This window comes from Elephantulus edwardii, unplaced genomic scaffold (genome assembly GCF_000299155.1).
Source record: "Elephantulus edwardii isolate Elephantulus edwardi_28Jun2011 unplaced genomic scaffold, EleEdw1.0 scaffold00013, whole genome shotgun sequence".
Classification (NCBI taxonomy): domain Eukaryota; kingdom Metazoa; phylum Chordata; class Mammalia; order Macroscelidea; family Macroscelididae; genus Elephantulus; species Elephantulus edwardii.
Window position 1 is genome coordinate 1816231 of NW_006399763.1, and position 21904 is coordinate 1838134.

At 41.2% G+C, this 21904-nt stretch overlaps 1 protein-coding gene across 1 annotated transcript in view; it reads right to left on the reverse strand.

Annotated features, from left to right (window-relative positions):
* The window catches only part of ARMC2 (armadillo repeat containing 2), a 196218-nt gene that overhangs the window by 38775 nt on the left and 135539 nt on the right, over window positions 1-21904 (reverse strand). The window contains exons 9-10 of the mRNA XM_006881231.1: window positions 18276-18421; window positions 11241-11340 (exon numbers count right to left, since the gene is read on the reverse strand). Of these exons, the coding sequence (XP_006881293.1) occupies window positions 11241-11340; window positions 18276-18421 (246 nt within the window). The remainder of the gene's footprint in view (window positions 1-11240; window positions 11341-18275; window positions 18422-21904) is intronic.

Below are 21904 nucleotides of genomic sequence, written 5' to 3' on the forward strand. Positions count from 1 at the left end.
GCCTCATCAGGAGAGCCTGTTCCTGACTCTACCCTAGGAATTACAGAGGTACACCCATAAACAAATATGGATATAATCTTGAGAAGGCAAGGCTAACCTATATGTGAGAAGGCAACAGACTTGACATGCTAAGCAAGTACTCAAGCACTAGAACCAGATCATGTGGGTACATCCAGGTGCCTTTACTTAGCTTCTTTGTACCTCAACTTTCTCATCTATAAATGGAGAACATACTGCATTAAATGAGACAAAAGAGATATAGCGTTTATAATAGATGAATCATTCTGCCCCATGATTCAGACATTGTACTGGACCTTTTCTGTGTATTATCAATAAAATATTAGTGGGTAGCATTAAACTGGCACAGATTCGACAGTCCCACAGAGTTTAGGTAATGGGATGATCCATGAATGAGAGGGCATGGCAGGGGTGCCCAAATGACGTTAAGTCTAACCATGGAAGCATATGAGATGCCGCTGTGTGGAGGAGAAGATGGGGTGGGTTGGTGGAGATGTTGGGGCTAAAGGAAAAGGTCTAGGAATAGAAAACTCAAGACAACCCTCTTGCTGGGACCTGGGGTCACCTGGCTTGTCTTTGATCAATAAACTCTTCTAAAGAGGTTGTCAGACTTCAATATAAAGAAAGCACATCCAATTTTATTATAATACTTGAATTGCACTTCACATAAAACCAATGGTTATTCCAAGTAAACCCTGGTGGCAAAGGCTTCTTACGAGGCTCTTGAAGGAAATGACCCAGGTAGGAGCATCTCCTGCTGCCTAACAAGACCCAAAGACAAAGCAGAAGGCTTCGTCCTCCTGGGACTTCCTGGGTGGTACAAGCAATTAAGCACTCAACTATCAGTCCAAAGGTTGGTGCTTTGAACCCACTGAGAGGCACCTTGGAGGACAGGCCTGGTGATCTACTCCTGTAAGGTGACAGCACTTCTGCTCTTTATACAGGGGTCGTCGTGAATCAGAATCAACCCAACACCCACCAACATCAATCTTTGAAGGAAAAATGCCTTTTTATGTTTTCTAAACTGAGGACTATGAGCTTTTCACAAAAGTTTCAATGTATGATTTCTTGAGAATCTATATGGAATTCACCATCTGAAATTTTAATAATAAATTCATAAAAGGATCAGCAGTTTAACTCAACAGTATGTAGCCCTAGCTGTAAGTAAAAACAAGTTTTCATATAGATTTTCATTCAAAATTCAATTGACTGCTGTCATGGAAGTTGTCAGGTAACATTGAGTCGAACACAAATAAGAGCAAATCCTGTGAAGAGCAGATCTAAACTGCCCTCACCTATGATCTCTAATATATATGCTTGAGCCTGTTGTTATAGTCACTGTGTCAATCTTGTTAAGGGTCTTCCTCTCTTTCTCTCAATCTATTTCGTTAAGGGTCTTCCTCTCTCTCTGACTCTCCACCTGTCCCAGCATGAGGTCTTTTTTCAAGGCCTATCCCCTCCTGCAACACGCCCAAAGTATATGAGACCAGAGGAGAAAACCAGGCAATCTCCTCCGGTGTGATTTACTGCTTCTAAAGCTCTCCCTGCTGGGAGGGTCAGTTATGAGTCTGGCTCCATAGAAGACTTAAATAGAAAGTGAATCGGTTCTAACAAGGAGCACCCTGCTTTTATTTATTTCCTTCAAGCCAGACTTGTTTGTTCTTTTGTCAGTTCATAGAAGGACGATTACCCTCAAATTCTCTCAGGTCCCTTCCACTTCTAAAATTCCTTGATCCCAGTATCTTTGTGCAGCAAAGGTTGTTGACTGGAGTTAGGAAGAAATCCTGCTTTGGGGAGGGAAGAGTTAAAGCTACCACAATACCTTCCCCTGCCTTCAGACAGAAAAAGGAGGGGGTGGTTCCTGGCAGGGAGGATGCCAACTGCAGGATGGCATGTGTTATCAACAAATGGGGATGGCAGATTGCAGCACAAACTTCCAGCAACTGCTACCCTCACTGTTTTTGTCCTCTTTCTTAGGGTTGGCTAAGGCATCCTTCTCCTTCCTCCTCCTCTCCCCTTTCTTCACCTCCCTTGAATATCTTCTCTGCAGATTAGGGAACATGGATGGAATAGGCCAAATTAGAAGGTATTGCACAAGAGCTTGGCAGAATTAGTGTTTCCTTACTCCCATTCCAGAGCTTGTCTTGACTCATCTGGAATCTTGAAAGAGGAGGTCGAGCATGGGGTCTTCACAGAGGCCCTGCGGCTCACCACAGGTGGTCTCTGTTCCTGATCCTGCACACCAAATTCTCCCCACCGAGCGGATCTGCATGGGGCTGTGTTACAGAAAGGTTATTAACTGTTCCAAGGCCCCCATCCCCAGCTCCATCCATCTCTAGTCTACTAACCACTTATCTGAGCATCCCATAAAACCATCGATTTATAGATGAAAATTATGTCATCGATACATATTTCCCCTTTGAGGTTCAAATTCTCTCCTTTATTCTTACACAATATGAGAGAACCACCTATAAATCATTGTGCAACCTTAACAGTATTTTAATGAAGTTTAACACAAAGCTACATATTCATACCACAACTATGTGGTTTTGAAACAGCCAAATGAAGATGAATAAGTAGAGATTTTTAAAATTTTTTTTTAAGAAGATCTGTCTAGCCTAACCAGTTGATACTGTCTTTCTATTTGGGCCTAAAAAAAGAATGAGCCTGGCAACAGCCACAGCCAACCAGAACTTTGACAAACAGGTACCAGGAGCACAAGAGGCCTGGCCTCAACACGCATTCTAGTTAAAGTCTGTGGGACATTCAGTTTAGCATGTCATGTTCCTAGTGAGCAAAGCAGAGTTATTCACGCTGAATGGGCACCACAAGCCTTTAAAGGAAACAGCTTTTACTGAAACTCAGCAAGAAGCAGGACACTACTGAACAGAATGGTCCATGCTGAGTTCCAACAACAACAGCAGCAGCAGCAGCAGCTGTTGAAAGTTACTTTCCACTCCAGAGATATGGGCTAAAGCCAGCAAAGGAGATTTTACCCTCCCCAAGGCTGGAAACAGGTTTCAACAGATGGTGCTGATGATTTCTAAATGTCCAACCCAACTCACAGTCCAAACTGTACTTTCCCTATGACCCGCCTCTTCTCAACCACCCAGACTCGGCCTCAGCAGCATCTTTGATCCCTCTGAGACCCTCAACAAGATGGACTGACACAGTGGCTGTTAGCAGTGAGCTCAAGCAAATCGGAGCTCATGAATGGAGCAGGAGAGTGCAAGGTTCTGCTCTTGTTCATAGGGTCTCTATGAGTACCCAGCCTGTCACACCTAACAACTGATTGCCCTTTTCCAGTCACTTACCAAAGCCCTTCAACTTTGTCACCTCAAGATCTCCCCCAAATTTCCCTTCTCCTTCTCCCACCTACCTAGTTAACCTATCTGTAGACTATTCTCTAAATAAAATGAACCCCAGTTTCCATCGAGTCTTTTTGAACTCCTGGAGAACCCATGCATGCCAGTGTAGACTTGTGCTACAGAAGCTTTTATAATTGGCCAATACTCCAGAAGAAGACTGCCAGGACTTTCTTCCAAAGCACCACTAGGAACACTTGAACCTCCAACCTCTCTGTGAGCAGTAGCAAGTGCTAACTAACCATTTGCACCTTTCAGGGATTCCAGATTTAGCAGCTCCGCCTTCTGTGATCAACATTAACACCAGTTCTCCCAGAACAGCTCTGACATCACCACTCCATTGCTCAAAAACATCTGATGACTACCACTGACTATTAAAGCAAGGTTAAAGCCAGCATCTAATGCACCATTTGGCCCCATGCATTGATGTCTGCATTACCTCACATTACAACCTATCCACCAAGGCAGCCAAAGTGAGCACATTCTTTCCTGCCTCCCACACTCTTCAGACTCTACCTCAAAAACAAGTGGTGTGCATTAGGCTGACCGAGGGGCAGGGATGAGAGAGCAGGCTGTCACAGAAAGCATAAACTATGTTTGGCAGACTCCATTTACTTAGGAGAGGGTTGCTTCTGAGCAAAGAGAGACATTTCAGAGAGATTTGCAAGGGTGAGTTGAAACTGAAGGGGTTAGAAGTATACTTCAAGCCCTCAATAAAAGAGAAAATTAAATTAACTCAGATGCCCTGCTTAAATTTGGTTAGAAACTTCTGGTGTAATCTGCAACGTTTACCAACGTACCATCTCCAGAAAAACCCAAGCATTAAATGGACTTACAGGTAGTTTGAAGTACAAATACACTTTAACAGACTGGAATACAGATTGCACTAGTGCAAAAAAGCTAATTTACCCTAGGGTCCCAAATGTGGCTCAACAGTTTGCTTAAGTGCTTAACTAGATAAAATGAAAGAATCAGGGATGTTGGGGACGAAGAAGAGGTAGGTAGAAAATGATTCAAAGACTAGGCATAGCTTATACTTAATGTCTCCAACCATTTATCAACAGCACCCCCAAGGATGTGGAGCACCCACTACATGCCTCTGAAGGTGGCTACTGCTCCAATACCCCAGGCAATGCTAGAATTTCACTGTGCTGTTCTTTTTTAAATCCAGCAAACATAAATCAGGCCACTGGGTTCCGTGCTGAGCAGGGGTAGAGGCAGTTCCACAAGGGCAAAGCAGCAGGAGCTGGAAAGAATGAACAAGCCAAGGGTTTATTGTACTGCCTGCCCAGTCAGGGGTGCAGAGCAAGGCCAAGGCTGGAAAAAGGAGTGACTTCAGCCAAATCCTTGCAGCACCCCCCTGGGAATGTGCCTGCAAGGGGCTGGAAAGGGAGCCACAGGGCACGCTCCTGCCAGGGAGGAGGCAGAGGGCAAGCCCGGAGCCAAGCCACCCATATAAAGGCGCCAGAGGAAGGGGAGGAGGCATCTTCCTAGCCAATCCTCTATGGTCCCAAAGAGGATGGAGGGGAAAGAGAGGTCAAGTTATCTCTGGACTGCAGGACAGCTGTAGCCGCGTTAAGAGATGAATAGCTAGAAACATGGCGGATGTTTTTGCTTTCAGGCCACACACTCCAGACATCCCAGGTCTCGCTTTCAACAGCACAGAGTGTACACATTCCAAACCAATGTTCATGGTGTGTACAACTGCTTACCCTGAAAGAAGTAAAAATGGAATGAGAGGGGTGTGGCTTTAAACACAGGACAAGCAAGGACGTGTCCAGCCATTGGCAGAAGGGTTTGTGAAGGTTCTGACATCTTCTTTTCTGGAAGTACTGTTTTGCAAACTAAGGAATAACCTTATCTAAAAATGGAGAGGGGTAAACGGTAGTGGCTCAATGGACACGGAATGGGAATGTAGATAAAGGGTAGTCTTTTTTAGACCTTAACCTTTGTAAAATATTGCCTGTCTTGCAAAAATCTTGCTTGAGGCGTTTTACCAGATCTTTTGCCCAGTTGATATTTACAGAAGTAATGGGGAAAATCCCTTCATCTCCTTCCAAAAAACAAACCCGAACTTATTTTGTTGAGATGCTAAATGTAGCAACACTGACGTCAGAGGCACCTCCTCGGGCAGGCTCTGATTTGCGAAGGCTGATAGCAGCCCTCTTCATTCCATAGTTATTAAGCCCATCTGTTCGCACATTTGGTTTGTACCAACTGCAGTTTACATCATAAAGCAGACAATATGTGCATATTTCTTAAGTGAGATTTGTCACTGAAGTGCGTTTTGGTCAGAGTTTTTAAAGAGATATTCTACCTAATGCAAAAATTGTGATTCCCACCTGTATTATGCAGAATGCTGTGTTTTCATCTTGGTGAATCTAAGTTAGTAGTTACACAGTGATTCATGGGCAACTTAGGCTCAGGGACACAAGCCAAACAAGCTTCCCTTGTTGTCCCTAGGTCTTTTATAAGAGGTAGAGGTGGGCGTGGCTTTTCTTTTTCTGAGACTACTGATGAACCGGGAACCCCAAGCTGGGTACCATGATCATCACAAACACACAGAGGCTCGTGTCAGTCAAGGCCTATGTACAGAGAGAAGTTCTGCGAATCAGACTATGTTTTATTTTAAATTAGCTAGGCAAGGTGGCTACTGAAAGGATGCTGTGGTGGGTACCACTGCATGGGAACTGACTCACAGAAAATGCTTCAGAGAGTTTTTAGTTAGTTTAAGGACTAAGGTGTGCCTGTTTCAGACCATAGTCTTCAGGCACTAGCTATTCATCTGAGAGCTGGACAATGAATAAGGCTGGTAAAATAAGAAATGATCCTTTGAACTGTGATGCTGGAGAAAAGTACTGAATATCCCATGGACTGCCAAAAGAACAAACAGGGATGTCTTGGAGAAGATACAACCCAGGTGCTCCTCGGAGGCAAAGATGATGAAGCTTTGGGCATGTTGCTAGGCGAGGCTATTCCTTGAAGAAGGACATCATGCTTGGAAGATAGAGGCATGGTGAAGAAGAGGAAGACCCTCAACCAGGTAGATTGAGAGAGTGACTACAACCATGGCCTTGGGTGAGTCAGAGATTGTGAGGATGGCACAGAACAGGACAGAGTTCAGATCTGTTGTTCATAGGGTCACTATCAGTGGTACTTGACTCGATGGTACCTAATAACAACAAAAAATTAGCACAGACGGAGATTGTTCACCTTTCTCCTGCAGAGCAACTGGTGGATTTGAATAACGTGCTTTTAGGCTGGGAGTACAACTCCTTACCACTAAGCCACCAGAGATCCATAATGATATTCATGTGATTCTCATGTACTACTGACTCATAGCTGACCCTCCAGTGGGTTTTCAGAGGCAGTAAAGTGCACAGGAAGAGACTGCCCTTCTTCCTCCTGCAGATCAGGGCTGGTCGATTCAAACTGCATACCTTTGCATTGGCAATGCAATTCCTTACCACTAAGCCAAAAAGCCACACCAAATGATACGTCTATAGTACTTAAAAAACATTTTACCACTCCCAGTTACCACTGAGCTGATTCCAGGTCATGCCGAACCCCAGAGGGTTTCCCACAGGGGCCTCTTCCAGAGATCCCTGGGATGCTTTTTCAAGGTGCCCCTGGGTGGACTCGAATCATCAACCTTTTAGTCAGCAGGACACATTAACATTTGCAACACACAGAGACTCTGATAGATCACCAATCACTTTCTGATTCATCTGATGCAAACTAACAAAGTTTAGCTACAAATAGACTGACTTTTATATATGGCAGCTTCAGAAATATTTTGGTTTTTATTTTAGGAAAAAAATTTGGTGGTGCAGTAGAGAAGGGATGCAGCTGCTAACTGAGAAGTTGCTAGTTCAAATTCAGTCATCACCCTGTGGGAGAAAGGTAGGGCAATCTGCTTCAACAAAGAGGTCAGCCCAGGCAGGGTCCTTCTCTGTCCTGAGGGATGCAATGAGCTGAAATCAACTCTATGGCAGAAGGTTTGGGTTTGCTTTCACAGATGACTGAGTCGACAATGTGTGGCTCATTTGGACAAGTGAGGAAAGTTAGCATATACCCCTCACACAGGAAGAATGAGGAGTCCAAAGAAGGTCCAGTGTGTTCCCTCCCAAGACGCCTACTTTGACCAGTGTCTGAAAGTCATTAATGCCATGGCAACGTTCTCAAAACCAGGTTGCCTCTGAGCTGTTTGTTTAGACACAAGTCTGGCAGAGAAATCACTGCAAGAGTCTAATGTACCAGCTCGTTTTCTCCAGCTGAGAAAGCACGTCTCAGTGCAGTGATTACCATTTGGAGACACCTGCACTTACACCTGGCCTGCTTGAAAGCTAGATTCTATCTCTGTCAGGAAGACCCGCTTTCAGCCACTGCATGTGGAGAAAGACTGACCCTGTGTGGCTGACTTGATTAATCACTCTAAACGTCTCAAAACTTTGTAGAAGTTTCTCTACTGTCAATACCGGAGACATATCTTAATGAGCCACCTTTATAATTTTTGCTACAGGTATCTTACCATTCGTTTGAATCATGTGAGGATCCTATGAAAAACAGGTTTCTGGATCCCGTTTCAGACCTGATTCAGAATCCCCCTGGTAGGGCCTGAGGCCCTGTATTTTTTCCAAACTCTCAAGTGATTCTGTGATAAGCCAAGCTTGAGAGTAGTGGACTCAAATTTAAGAAAGAATTAAACATTTCACCTCCTTAAGAGCTTTCAAAAGAGCCTCTCATCTTTTGAAACAATGCTTTTTTTTAAAAAAGTAAACTCAATTATAAATACTTTTAACAATGCAGATATATAGAAATAAAAGCAAAAACCTTCCCTTACTTTCATTACTGAATTAACAGGGAAAGATTAAGAAAAATAAAATCCATGCTTATTTGGTGAAATCAGACTTTTCCTTGAGAAGAAATTACTATGAAAAATATAAAAGAATACGAAAAGTCTTTTTTCACAGACATGTAGATATATTTCACAAACATATACATAAAGATCTTGTATATGTATGTATGTGTATTTATATATCTCTGGTGGCATAGTCCCTCAAGAGTTGCATCACTTACTCAAAGGTCATTCCTCTCTGGTGGTTCAAATCTACTACAGGCTTCATGGGAGAAATACAGACAATCTCCTCCTGTGTGATTTATAGCCCCAGAAACCCAATGGACTTAGCCAATTTGACTTGAGCTGAGTGTGTATGTCTGTGTGTGTGTGTAGTCAAGGACTATAGTCTTAAATATAGATTGAAGCTCAACATCAAGAAGACAAAAGATTCTCACCATGGGGCTAACTGGCAGCACCATGATGGATGGAGAAGAGACAGAGGTTGTTAATAGTTACAGCTTGCTCGGCTCCACAATCAACACTCTCAGCACCAAGTGTCAGGAAATCAAAAGATAAATTGCACTAGGTAAATCTGCTGTCAGGGACCTCTCCAGAATACTGAGAAGCAATGATGTTAGTCTAGAGGCTTTGGTGTGCCTGATCCAGTCCACAGTCTTCTCAATTACTTGCTATGTATAAGAGAGCTGGACAATGACCAAGCATGACAGAAGAAGAACTGATGCCTGGTGCTGGAGAAGAGTCTTGAACTTACCACAGACTGTCAAGAAAACAAATAGGTCTGTCTTAGAATGAAATCAAGTTTCTCCTTGGAGGCTAGGATTTTGAAACATATTTTGGGCATGTGGCCAGGAGGGCCAATCCTTGAAAAGGGACATCATGTCTGGAAGGGTGGAGGGATAGCACAGGAGAGAAAGATGCAGTATAAGATGGACTGATATAGTAACTAGGGCAATGGGGGTAGATGTGTTGGCATCAGTGATAATGGCTCAGGACAAGGTAGGCGTCAGAGCTGTTGTACATAGAGTCACTGTAAGTTGCAGGCAACTCAACAGCACCAATAACAACAAAAACAACAACAACATTATATATATAAATATAAAATCCCCCCCTTTTTCCTTCCTATGCAGATGACACAACCCTACTTGTGAAACTGAGGAGGGCTTGAAGAATTTGTTGAAGAAGATCAAGGGCTATAGTCTTCATTATGCTTGGAAGGGTGGAGGGACTATCCAGGAGAGGAAGACACTGGATGAAATGGACTGACACAGTAACTAGACTTACAGGGATAGGTGTGTCGGAGATGGTAAAGTTGGCTCAGGATAGGACAGAGTTCAGAACTACTGTGCATAATTGCTATAAGTCGCAGGTGACTTGATGCCACATAACAACAACAACAACAACAATAACAATTCATGAAAACGCTCTGTACAGGGAGCGGCAACAGTTGAGGGGAAAAACATTCCTGCTCCTCCCAACAGCAGTCAGTCCTAGCAATACTAGGTTCAGAGTGGGAGCTCCACCCTTTGGGGACTGTGGAACCCACTGGTCACAGCTGGATCCCAGGAAGCCCCCTCACTGTACCTTACAAGATCTTTTAAAGAAGTGGCACATCATTTATAACTAGAGAGGACTTTTCTTTTTCTCTTTTTGCTTACATAAATATTTGTTTCCATGTTCTTTGATAAAAATGAGCAGAGACATGATTTAGCATAAAAATGAATCTCAGGCAAAGAAAATTTATTCTGATTCCACATGTAGTCCACAGACTTTAAGATAGAGGCAGCACTGTTCTCTGAGAACAGAAATAAGGCATTCTGGTATCCTGATTGTGTTCAATGATTTAATTACTAAGTGATAGCTATGCATATTAAGAGACTACAAAACTCCCAGAGTATATTTCTAGAACCCAAATTAGCCCATTGTCATGAAGTCAGTCACAACTCATGGTGATGCTACATGTTACAAAGCAGAACTGTGCAACGGCCTTTTCTTTCTTTATGGAGACAGACTTCCAGGTTTCCTCAGAGGTGCCTGGGGTGAACTAAAATTGTCAGTCTTTCCGTTAAGTACCAACTAGTCAGTTAAGTGCATTAGCTGGGGGACCCCTCAGCCTTTAGTTTGCAACAGAAGGGCCCATGGTTCCTGTTAAAAGGCAGATGATAAACATAATTTATCCAGTTTTTCTAAAATCTCTGTAGATGTTCATTGAAATAAAAAAAAAGGCAGATGACTAGTTCCCATCTCATTCAACTGACTCAGTAGGCCTTGCTGGGATGGAGCCTAGAAATCTTGCCTTTTTTAACTAGTGTGCTTATCCAAGCCACGGTCTTTTTAATCCACCTGAGAGTTGGACAATGAGTAAGGATGAGAGAAGAATTAATTGTGGTGCTGGAGGAGAGCACTGAATATTCCACGGAATGCCAAAAGAACAAACAAGTTTGTGTAAAAGAGCGTGCTCCTTACAGGCAAAGATGGTGAAATTTCATCACATACTCTGGGCATTTTGTCAGGAGGGAAAAGTCTACCAGTCCTTGGGGAAAGAACACATGCTAGGAAAGGTGAAGAGCCAGAGAAAGCAAGGAAGACACACAACAAGATGATGGACTGATACACTGACTTTAACAATGAGATCTAACATATCGGAGATGGTTCAAGATAGGGCAAGAGGTTCAGATATGTTGTTCTTAGGGTCACTATGAGTTGCAGTCAATTTGACAACATCTAACAACAGCATGGGTTATCCACACTCTTCCCTAACCCAAGCCTCCACCTACAGCCTCTGAGTTTTAGGCAGTTTTTATCTCAAACTTCTCTTTCTTCAAATCCCACTGGTAGCTTACTGCTTCCAAGGGCAGCCTATTCCATTTTATAAACATTAAATTTAAGAAAAGCTTCTGATAGACACCTGTACAGCAAAACAGAAAGTTAGTCAAGAAGGGCTTACACAAATACACTAATACACAGAAATTGAGGAATTAAATCTATAAAGAACTGACCTGCTTTTTCTGGTATTTGTTTATCAGATTCAAAAACAAGGCATAACATCTGGAATAGTTGGCCAAGGCTGCACAGCAATCATGGTAAGAAGTAAGTTTGCTGCAGAAATGCCAAATGGGAAAATAAACTTTATTTCTCTGTAAAATTCAAACACATATTATCACTTTAAAAATTGTTCTTCAAAAGGTTTCATAGTTTATAAGAATGAATTTAGGAAGACTCAACACACACCTCCAGAGAAGGAACAGAAAACTTGACGCTTGTCTAGGCTCTGGGTTAAATGAGGAGAGGAAGAATATATTTTTTTATCCACTTGTTTTAAGGAATAATAATTTTTAGAAAATTGCTTGAAAAAAATTAAACTTGAAACTATAATACACATGCTGTTGTTGTCGCTATGTGCTCTCAAACCAGAAGTGAATCTTAACTGATCTTCCAGTGGGTTTTCAGAGGCTATACATCGCAGAGGGAGACTGTTCATTTTTTCCCCACAGAGCAGTTGGCGGATTTGAACCATGCATTTCTGGGTTGGCAATGTTACTCCTTGCCACTAGGCCACCACAGATCCCTTCCAATTTATATTATCTACATGATTCAGAAAACACAAGTGTACAAATGTACCTAAAATCTAGGAGGATATCAAGAAATGTTTTGGGCCCTAACAGAAGCAAAAATAAAACTGCACTAATATTCTAAGAAAATACTCATAAAAATGAAACTGGTGTACTATGTTAATATTAGCCCAAACACACCATAAAGCAAAAAGTCTTCAAGATAGCTTAAAATATCTAAAGCAAAAGTAAAGCAAATAAAAAAACCCATAAGACCTTGTTTGACAAGTCCATACCAAATTTATAGATGCATAGGTAAAGCATCATAAATATTTTAAAAAATTCATTATGTATCAACAAACCTCAGCAAATTTGGAACTGGCATCCTACAGATTATATTCTCTTGTCAAAGTGCAATTACATTGGCGACCAACAAAACAAAATACTTATCTTAAAAAAACACCACACTCTTAAAAGTTTTAAAAACACAGAGATTAAAGGTCAAAGGAAAAGAAAAATCAGGAAATGATTAGGTTTGTGACTAATAATAAAAGTAATACACATCAAAATTACGTAGGTGCCGCTAAAGCAGCAGTTAGAAAAAAATTTATAGCTTAAATAAGGTGGCTGAAGAGAAAAGAGTTGACTTTTTAACAATTAGAGGAGGGAAAACAGAAGCAAAAATAAGAGAAGAGAAGGGATAAAACAGGAAACAAAAATGCAGATCAATAAATCTGCCTGTAAACAGGCAAACCTTTGAGAAAGCTAAGCAAGGGGGTGGGAGAAGAAAGAGAAAATGACTTAAAAAAAAAGAGACATGAACATAGTGGCTCAAAGTACCAGTACTAGAGTCAGACTAGTTGGTTCTGAATTGCCGTTCTCCCATCTGTGTGGCCTGAGGCAAGTGAATGATAACAGTGCCTAACTTTATAAAGCTATTACAAAAATGAAAATCAACTATAAAACCATTAAAGCAGACAATAAATACAAAGGAAGATGGATAAAAGAAAATGAAATGATTTTTTTTAAAAAAATAATTAAATGACTTAGTGTTTGGCAGTGATCAGGGAACTCACAGCGAGGCTGCTTCTCGGGAAGTCTGAATCCACCAGCTGTCCAAGGCAGGAAGATGAGCAGCTTCCTCCTGTTACGACTGCTATGAGCCTACACTAACTCGACAACAGCAAGCCTGGATTTTTTATTTTACTTTTGAAGCACTCTGTGTAAGAAGCCTTGGTGTTGCAGAAGCCGAGCTACAATCCCAAAGGCAAGCAGCTTGAATCCACCAGCTGCTCTGTGGAAGAAGGATGGGCACCCTCCTTCCGTACGACTAACTGCCTCTAAAAACCTGCCGGAGGGTCAGCTATGGGTCCATTCTAACTCGACGGTACACAACACCAATCAGAAGGTTAGGCTTTTAAACTCACCAGTTTTAAACACTTCCGAGGAGAAAAGATGGTAAACACTTACTATGGTAAAGACTGTTGCTATGTGCCACCAAATCAATTCCAATTTTGACAATGCTTTAGGATAGAGAAGAACTACTCCACAGGGTTCTTTCGAAGCAGTTCTCATGGGAGCAGACGACCAGCTCTTTGCTCCCAGAGAGCTGCAACTGACTTTAAACCATCAAGTTTTGAGTTGGCAGTTGAACATGCAGCTGTGCTAGGAGAGCTGCTTCCATAAAGATTTCAGCCTAGGAAACCTTATAGGGGGTTTCCTGAGGGTACTCTGTGTTGGAATTGAGTTGATGGTGTACAACAAGAAGCAGCACTAGACAGGCACGCATTATTACTCCGTGTCCACAGGATGTTCTAGAAAACGGGACATCATGTTACTGGGGTGCTGTAAGAACACCATTTCATACTCTGGCATCTCTAACAAGCTTTGTGTCTCAGCAGTGAGTGCCAACGTGCCAGTCGGGATTCTCTTTTGCGTTTGGTCCTCAATTCACACCGGCAGAAGTTCTCCACATTTGAAACAAGCCCTTCATGTAGTTTTATTAGCTTTGCCGCTATCATTGGAACTGGTCTGCTAACACTCTGGAGAATTACTCTTTGTTTTTGATGATTGTTTAGATTGTTAAGTGTAGTGAGCCTAAGCCATGAGCAATAGCATTCACTGATTTTCTTCTTCTGTGATGTTTCACTTCCAAACTGATATTTCTCCTTTGCCTCATGTGGCTGTTATCTTTTTAGCACGGGTTTATTTATGTTTGAGAATAGGGATGCACTTTATGGTAATAGTTTTGAAAGAAAATGAAGCAGATAGTGCTGCAACACTCATGAGACACACTATCTGTGTGACTGGCTGCTGCCGCCTGTAAGTATATACTGTTATTATTTCTTTTTTCCTTGTTGTTTGCCACCAAGTTGGATCTGACTGGCACAGGAGGAGATTGTCCCTCATTATCCAGCAGAGCATCTGGAGGGTTCGAACTGCACACCTTTGGGATGGAGCTACAATACATTTTTACAACAGAAAGTATCACATACAAACAAGCCAGCAACATAGGTGTTTATTATGACAATGAAGGCATGTTGTTGTTGTTGTTGTTGTTGATTGCCTTCAATTCGAGCATGACTCATAGAGACCCTATGAACAAAAGGCCTGAAGCCCCTCTACAACTAGACACTTATGAAAGTTCAGAGAATTTCCAGAGGCACGTTATTTAGGAAGTGGATGCCACTCCAGGTACTATACTAGTCTATGTTTGGCAGTGTACCACTTTGTATATAAGTGATGTGAGACACATGTGTTCTATTTAGGAAGCTGCTACACCCACTACATTCTCTTCTCTGATCAGTAATTCTGAACTCTATTGTAGCCCTGGTGGTATAACATTGTTAGTTTAGTAACTTAGAGGTTAGTAGTGTGAATCCATTAGCAGATCTTCAGGAGAAAGAGTCTTCTGTAAAGATCTACAAACTGAGAAGTCTGACGAAGAGCACTATGAATGGGAATTGTCTCAATGGTAATGAACTTGGGACCTCTTGGGACCACAGACATGTGTGTGATTGGATGTTTCCAAAAAAAGATATTATGAGGCACACGACTGTTATTTACTAAATGCATAAAAATAATTAAAGGGGACATCATCAGAAACAACAGAAATTAAAATAGTAATGAGAAAATATTTGGAAGGACTTTAGGTTGGAGTTTTGGACAATGGATAAAATGGACAAACACCTAGATATATGTAAAGTTTTAAAAATAATCCAAGGTGCTAGAGAAGAGTCTTGAACATACCAGGGACTGCCAAGAAAACAAACATGTCTGTGAAACCAAGTTTTTCCCTGGAAGCTAGGATTTTGAAACTCCATCTCATATACTTTCGGAACATGGCCAAGAGAGACTTGGAGTCCTTGGAGAAGAACATCATGCTTGGAAGGGTAGAGGGACAGCTCAAGAGAAGGAGATCCTGGATGGGATGGATTGATAGAATGACTGGGGAAATGGGAGTTAGGATTAGTGAGACTGACTCAGGATAGGGAAGGGTTCAGAGTTGCTGTTCACAACAACAATAAATGATCTAAGAAGAAATAGGAAATATGACTAGATTAATAACTGCAGAAGAAGCGACTGTCATTCACACATGGGAGTATAAAATGGCTATTGTAACAAGTTCTTCAAACTTTTCAAGAAACATTGAAGTTTACTTTCATAAATTCTTCAGTAAAGGAAAACAAGATGGTTTTCATCTTATGAGACAAATGTAAATATAACACTAAAACCAGACAATGTGAGAAGGAAAAACAATCTAATTTATGACCATAGGTGAAAATGACAAACAAAATATAAACCTAACCACCAACATCTCTCTCTACCCCTCTCATTGCCCTTAAGTTGCAACCAACTCATAGTTGGCCCTGCATCAGGTTTCCATGACTGGAAAGTGAAGAGATTGCCTCCCTTCCTCTTGGAGAGCCACTGGTGGATTCAAACTGCTCCAAACCTTTGGTTAGAGCAATTCCCTATGGTCTACACCAACAGAACGGCCTCTCCAAATTCTTTACATTAATAAATTTTAAAATAAGTCCACATAATCAAAGTAGGTTCAGGGCAAGCATTTGAGAACATTTAACATCCATTAATGAGAAAAATTTGAGCTATAACAAATATTATTTCAATTGCTTAAACCAAAATTATTTCCATTAAAATTAAGATTTAGGTAGCAGGCCCAGCATTCTTACAGCTTTGTAGTGAAGGTCCTAAGAAATGCAACAAAAAGGTGGTGGAGGTGTGGAAAAAATGAAAGGCATTACAAAAGACAAATTACCCTTACTTGCAGGCAATTTTCATAGAAAAATCCATTAGAATTACAGTCTATCTCTTAGGCCTAATGTTTGGTAAGAATGCCAGATACAAGATCAATAAGCAAACATCAATACTGCTCAAATACACTAGCAACAACTTATTAGAAATTAATTTTTTTAACATCATATTCGTACCCATAGAAAACCTATGAAGAGCCCAAGAATAAATACAGCAAAAGGTCTGCACGATCTTTATAGGGAAAAACATAAAATTTTATTGCAGGACATAAAAGAACACCTCATAAATGTTTATGGATGAAAGACTCAGTATCATAAAGATGTCATTCTCCCAATCCCCAACCTAATTAATCTGCATATTCAATATAGTCCCATTAAAAATCATAAAAGGTCAATCACAGACCCCAGTTGAGTCCCAAATTTGTAAGAACAAGAGAGTTTTCAAGGAGAAAACATGCAAAGTGTTCATCTTACTTGACAGCAAAACAGAAAAGAAAATTATTATAATAAAAAATAAAGTATGGTATTTGTCTGATGATTGAACAGATAACTCAGGAATAGACCTACAAATATTGGAAAGTTATGATTGAATGGTAAGAAGTTGTGCTGCCAACCCAGAAACATGTGGTTTGAATCCCTCAGCTGTGCTGCAGGAGAAAGATGGGCACTATCTTCCTGTGTGACTAATTGCCTCTGAAAATCCACTGGAGGGTCAGCCAAGGGTCAGTTTCGACTCCATGGTACACAAAACCAACAGCATGTGAATGAGGGAGCTCTGATCCATAGCTAATTTTGCTGCTAACTTAAAGGCCACTTCACCAGTGGCTTATAAAGCCCACCAGACGCTCTAGGGGAAAGGAAGAGCAAAGTTCGCCCTGCTATTGAAAGCTGTGAAGAACACAATGGAATATCATAGTTATGAGTAGGTTCTGATGTGACAGCAACGAGCTTGAGTTTGAGTGTATGAACAATTATATTTTTTTAAATCAGTGAGAAAAGGATCGTGTATTCCATAAAAGATTCTGGGGAAAGGAACTATTGATAGGGGTGGTGTGGGGGGTATGCAATTGGACCTCTATATGTCAACACACAGAGAAATAATCACTTTATTATTTACAAGCTTCAAAATGTGAGTCATTAAGTACCCAAAATATAACTTAGATTGAAGCCTGAAAGGATTTTCAGATCAAGCTCAGCTGTTAATTCAGTCTTAGAAGACTTTCAGGTTTCTGTTAACAACTACATCACTATAGCTCACAAAAGTTCTCTAGACCTTCCTTATATGCAAATACTAGCAAAGTACAGTGAGGGAGGAAATAGAAACCTTGTAATTTAAAGACATCTTTGAAATTTAAAAACTTCTACTTTTAAAGAAACCTGGCTCTAAATGAACATCACTTCTAGGGTACAGTAAGAATAAGCAAGACTTGTTGTTGTGTACTGTTGAGCCAGATCCAACTCACAGGTAACTAGCAAACTAAATTTAATCACAGCACTAAACTGAAAGAAGTTGTTACCAATCAAGCCAGATGAAAGTTTCTAAGCAGTGGCCCCACCTTTTACTTAAAGCACTCATGTTTCCAAGTACACCAGAATGCTTACTATGTATTTGGATACAATTTTTGTTTTGTTTTAAATATCCAAGGGTGTAGAGATATGAAAGGAGAGAAATGGAGAAAGAGAGGAAGGAGAGGAAGAGGGAGAAGGAGAGGGAGAGGGAGAGAGGGATGGAGGAAGGAGAGGAAGGAGAGAGAGGGAGGGAGAGAGACACAGAGAGAGAAGCAGAGAGACAGAGACAGAAAAAAGAGATAGAGCACAAATACAAACACAACTCATGAAAGAATAAAGTACCTTACAGTAATTTATGCTAGAAATAGATTCTAAGAGATTTTAGGAAATGAAATAATTTGTTTAAATTATTTATCTTAAAACTAATTTCCTTGTTGTTGAGTGTGGGTGACTCATACAGCAGCTCGGGTTTTCCAAAGCTATAAATTGCATGGGAGGAGGCTGTCCATCTTTCTGCTGCAGTGCTGCTGTTACATTAGAACTGGCTGTTAGGTTAGAAGGCCACTTAAATTCATCTTATTTACTAGGTGAAATAAAAAGCAAACATAGGATTGCTTGTGAGTAATAACACATAAGAATGAAAGGTAACTCAAACCAGAGCATAAGCATTCTTGTGAGCTTGTTTCCCCAGCCTACCTACCTGAATATTCTGCTGATATTGGTGCAGACATCCTGGTCACCCACATACCACTCCATCACTGTGCAGAGCTTAGGCAGGGCGTTGATGCTCAGTAATTTACTTCTCACCAACGGTGAATCAGCTAAGTTTCTCAATGTAGCAGTCACCTAAGATAAAAACATGCTTGCGTTATCTTTTCAACTGGAAATTTAAACACCTCATATGTTTCATTGCATCCGTAGCTAAATCAGGCTCCTATTACCCATCTCACACCAGAGGCACAAGTAGCATGAGAAGAAAACTTAATACACAAAGACAGACTAATTTGGTTGAGAAGTGTGGTACAGTGGGTGTATTGTTCAAAATTACTTTTTGAGGCCATTGTCTGTGACTTTGCCACATGCCTGAATGGGAATGTGCAAACAGGATGTATTGACCTATTCACAAGAGGACTGGTCAGTATTGCAATTCCGCCAGGCTTAAATTGAGCAAGCTCAGTGGGAGAAATTTAGAAATCTTATTACCAGCAAGAAGGAAGGAGGGAATGCAGCATATGTCCTTTGAGGCCAGATTCCTGTGCCAGTCAAATCAGGGCCTACTGGAGAGAAGCCACACAGCCAAGAACCAGAGAGACAGACACGACAGAGGTGACTGCAGCCTCATGGAGCCAGAGCTAGGGTCTTTGCCCATGCTTGCAAGAGGACTGGGGCAGAGAGGGAGAGATGCTCTGTAACAGTGGTCTAAAGCCATAAGAATGAAGGGTCCACGAGCACAGTTCAGAAGCTGCCCTGGCTGAGAAATTGTATCCTGTCACCAGCCTGAGTTTTACCCATTAACTTCCTTAATAACCCCCATAATCGGAGTAAGGTTTTGTGAAGTCTGTGTAACTATTGCAATGGATTTTGTACTAAGAAGACTCATAAAAGACCTTCGTTGGGCATATGATGTAACCTTGCTTACTGAAAAGTGATAACCTGAAGTACTTTCAGCCTTCAGATTGCATCACAACATCAAGAAAACAAACATTCTTGCCACTGGACCAAGAGGTGACACCACAATAGATAGAGAAAAGAGTGAAACTATCAATGATTTCCTCTTACTTGAATCCACAATCAATATACTTGATACTAGCTGTCAGGAGATCAGGAGACATATTGTACTGGGAAAATCTGCAGTCAGGGACCTCTCCAAATTAATAAGGAGTAATGATGTTAATTTGTGTACTAAAGTGCACCTTATTCAGGCCATGGTCTTTCCCATTATTTGCTATGCTTCTGAGAGCTGGACTATGAATAAGGATGACAGAAACGCTGATGCCTTTGAACTGTGGTGTTGGAGAGAAGTGCCGAACATCTCATGGATGGCCAAAAGAACAAACAGTTACGTCTTGGAGATGGTGTAGCCTGAGTATTCCCTGAAGGCAAGGATGACAAAGCTTCAAATCACATACTTTGGGCATGTTGCTAGGAAAGGCTATTCTTTGGAGAAGAACATCATGCTTGGAAAGGTATGGAGATGGAGGAAAAGAGGAAGACCTTCAAGCAGGTGGACTGACACAGTGACTACAACAGCGGGCTTGAGTGTGTCAGAGATTGTGAAGTTGCCACAACACAGGATAGGGTTCAGAGCTATTGTTCACAGGATCAATATTAGTCATATTTGACTTGAGGGCACCTAATAACAACAACAACAAGACAGTTGGAATTTGTAGAGAGAAGTGTGGGAGCTTGGGGAAGGGATCATGTTTGATCTCATGAAAATTGTTTTGTTGTGGAGGCTGTTGATGGGGTCAGTCTCCCTTTTGGAGTGAGTAGAGGTTAGAATCAACTGTCCTCATTATGCCTTTGCTCTTTTTACCAAAGTAAAAAATAAAACATTAATGTTAGTAACAAAAATCAACACTTCTGAAGTAAAAAAAAAATTGTTGTCTGAAATTCATTAAATCTTTGATTGGCATTCCCATAAACCACCTCGGTTCTATATAAATGTCTTGTCCTCTATTTTTTATGTTGTTGTTTTAGGTGCCATTGAGTGGACTATGACTCAAAAGGACCCTCTGAACAACAGATTTGAACCATGCTCCACCAACTCTGCACCTCCCTCATGATCTCACTATATATATGCTCGAGCTGTTGTGAGTCACCGTGCCAATTCAGCTTGTTGAGGGGCTTCTTCTCTTTTTCTGATCTTCCCAGCATGAGGTCTCTTTCCACGGACTGACCTCTCCTGACAACATGAGATGAAATTTTACCACCCTTCCCTCTGAGAAGCATCCTGGTGGAACCTCTTCTAAGACAGACTTGTTTCTTCTTTTGGCATCCACAGGATATTCAGTTCTCTTCTCACTGCAATGTGATGTATTTTCAATAAGTAGCATCAAATAAAAATGTGTCCAAGGAATAGTCAAGACTGAATCATTCACCTTTAAAAGGCAATAATGAGTAATAGAGAAATGATGTCCTTAAAAAAATAATTCAGTAAAGCTACCTATGTCAGTCTGGGTCTAAGAGTTCAGGAGGGTGTAATTTAGTATACCCATAAAGCTAATGTTTCTGCCATCTAATGTTTTAATCTGAAGAACAATCTTCCCTCCTGATATAACACAGACTAATAGGTAAGTGAGGCAGCTGTGGGGCTGGGCCGCTTGCTCAGATGCCAACATCACCACGTACGAGCTTGGGTTGCTCATTTTACCTCCCAGAGCACATCTTTCTCAAGTGATTATTGCCATTAGTTGCCGCTGAGTCACATTTGATGATAACTGCCCTGGAGTTCTGAGGGTTTAAAGAGATGAGATGTGTAAATTATATTTGCTTTGCATATGAGCTACTGGGAGCTCAAAAATCCCTCCCACCTTTGCTGCATGACTTCACAGCCAACACAGACAAGAGCAGAAAGCACTGGCTTTAGAGCTAAATCTATGTCACTTATAGAGGCCACTTACCACTCAACCTTCCTATTTCCTCATCTGGAACCACCATTTTGGGATGGTTTTATTAATCAGAAAGCAGACATGTAACAATGCTTTGCATGCACTGGATGTATATTGTATGGATAGATGTACGATGTAAACAACTTGTGCTCAACTACTCACCTAAAAGTTGGCAGTTAGAAATCATTCAGCAGTGGCAAAACTGCTAAGCATTTGGCTGTTAATCCAAAGGTCAATGGTTCAAACCCACCAGTCTCTCTGAGTTACCAAGATCTCAGCCTGGGAAATCCTATGCAGTTCTACTCTGTCACACACAAAGAATTGCCGTGAGTCAAGGCAACTCAACGGCAGAGGGTTTGATTTCCAGTTTGAAAGCATTTTTAGTATCATTGGAGTAAAAAAAAAAGTTAATAAACTTTTCAAAACTATTATTAAGATAATATTATCTTTGATTAGTTTTTCCTTGCAACAACAGCAACAAAAAGATTGTGCAAGTTAACATACAGGGAGCTCTGGTGGTCTGGAGGGGTAGGGAGGTGCTATGCCAAAGCAAAGGCAGATAGCCCAAAGGCACCAGCTGCTCTGTAGGAGAAAGACTGACAATCTCCTTCTGGGTGATTCACAGCCTCTGAAAATCTGTAGGAGGGTCAGCAATGAATTGGTTCTGACTGGATGGGAATGAGGTTTTGTTTTTATTTTTTTAAAATTTTATTTTATT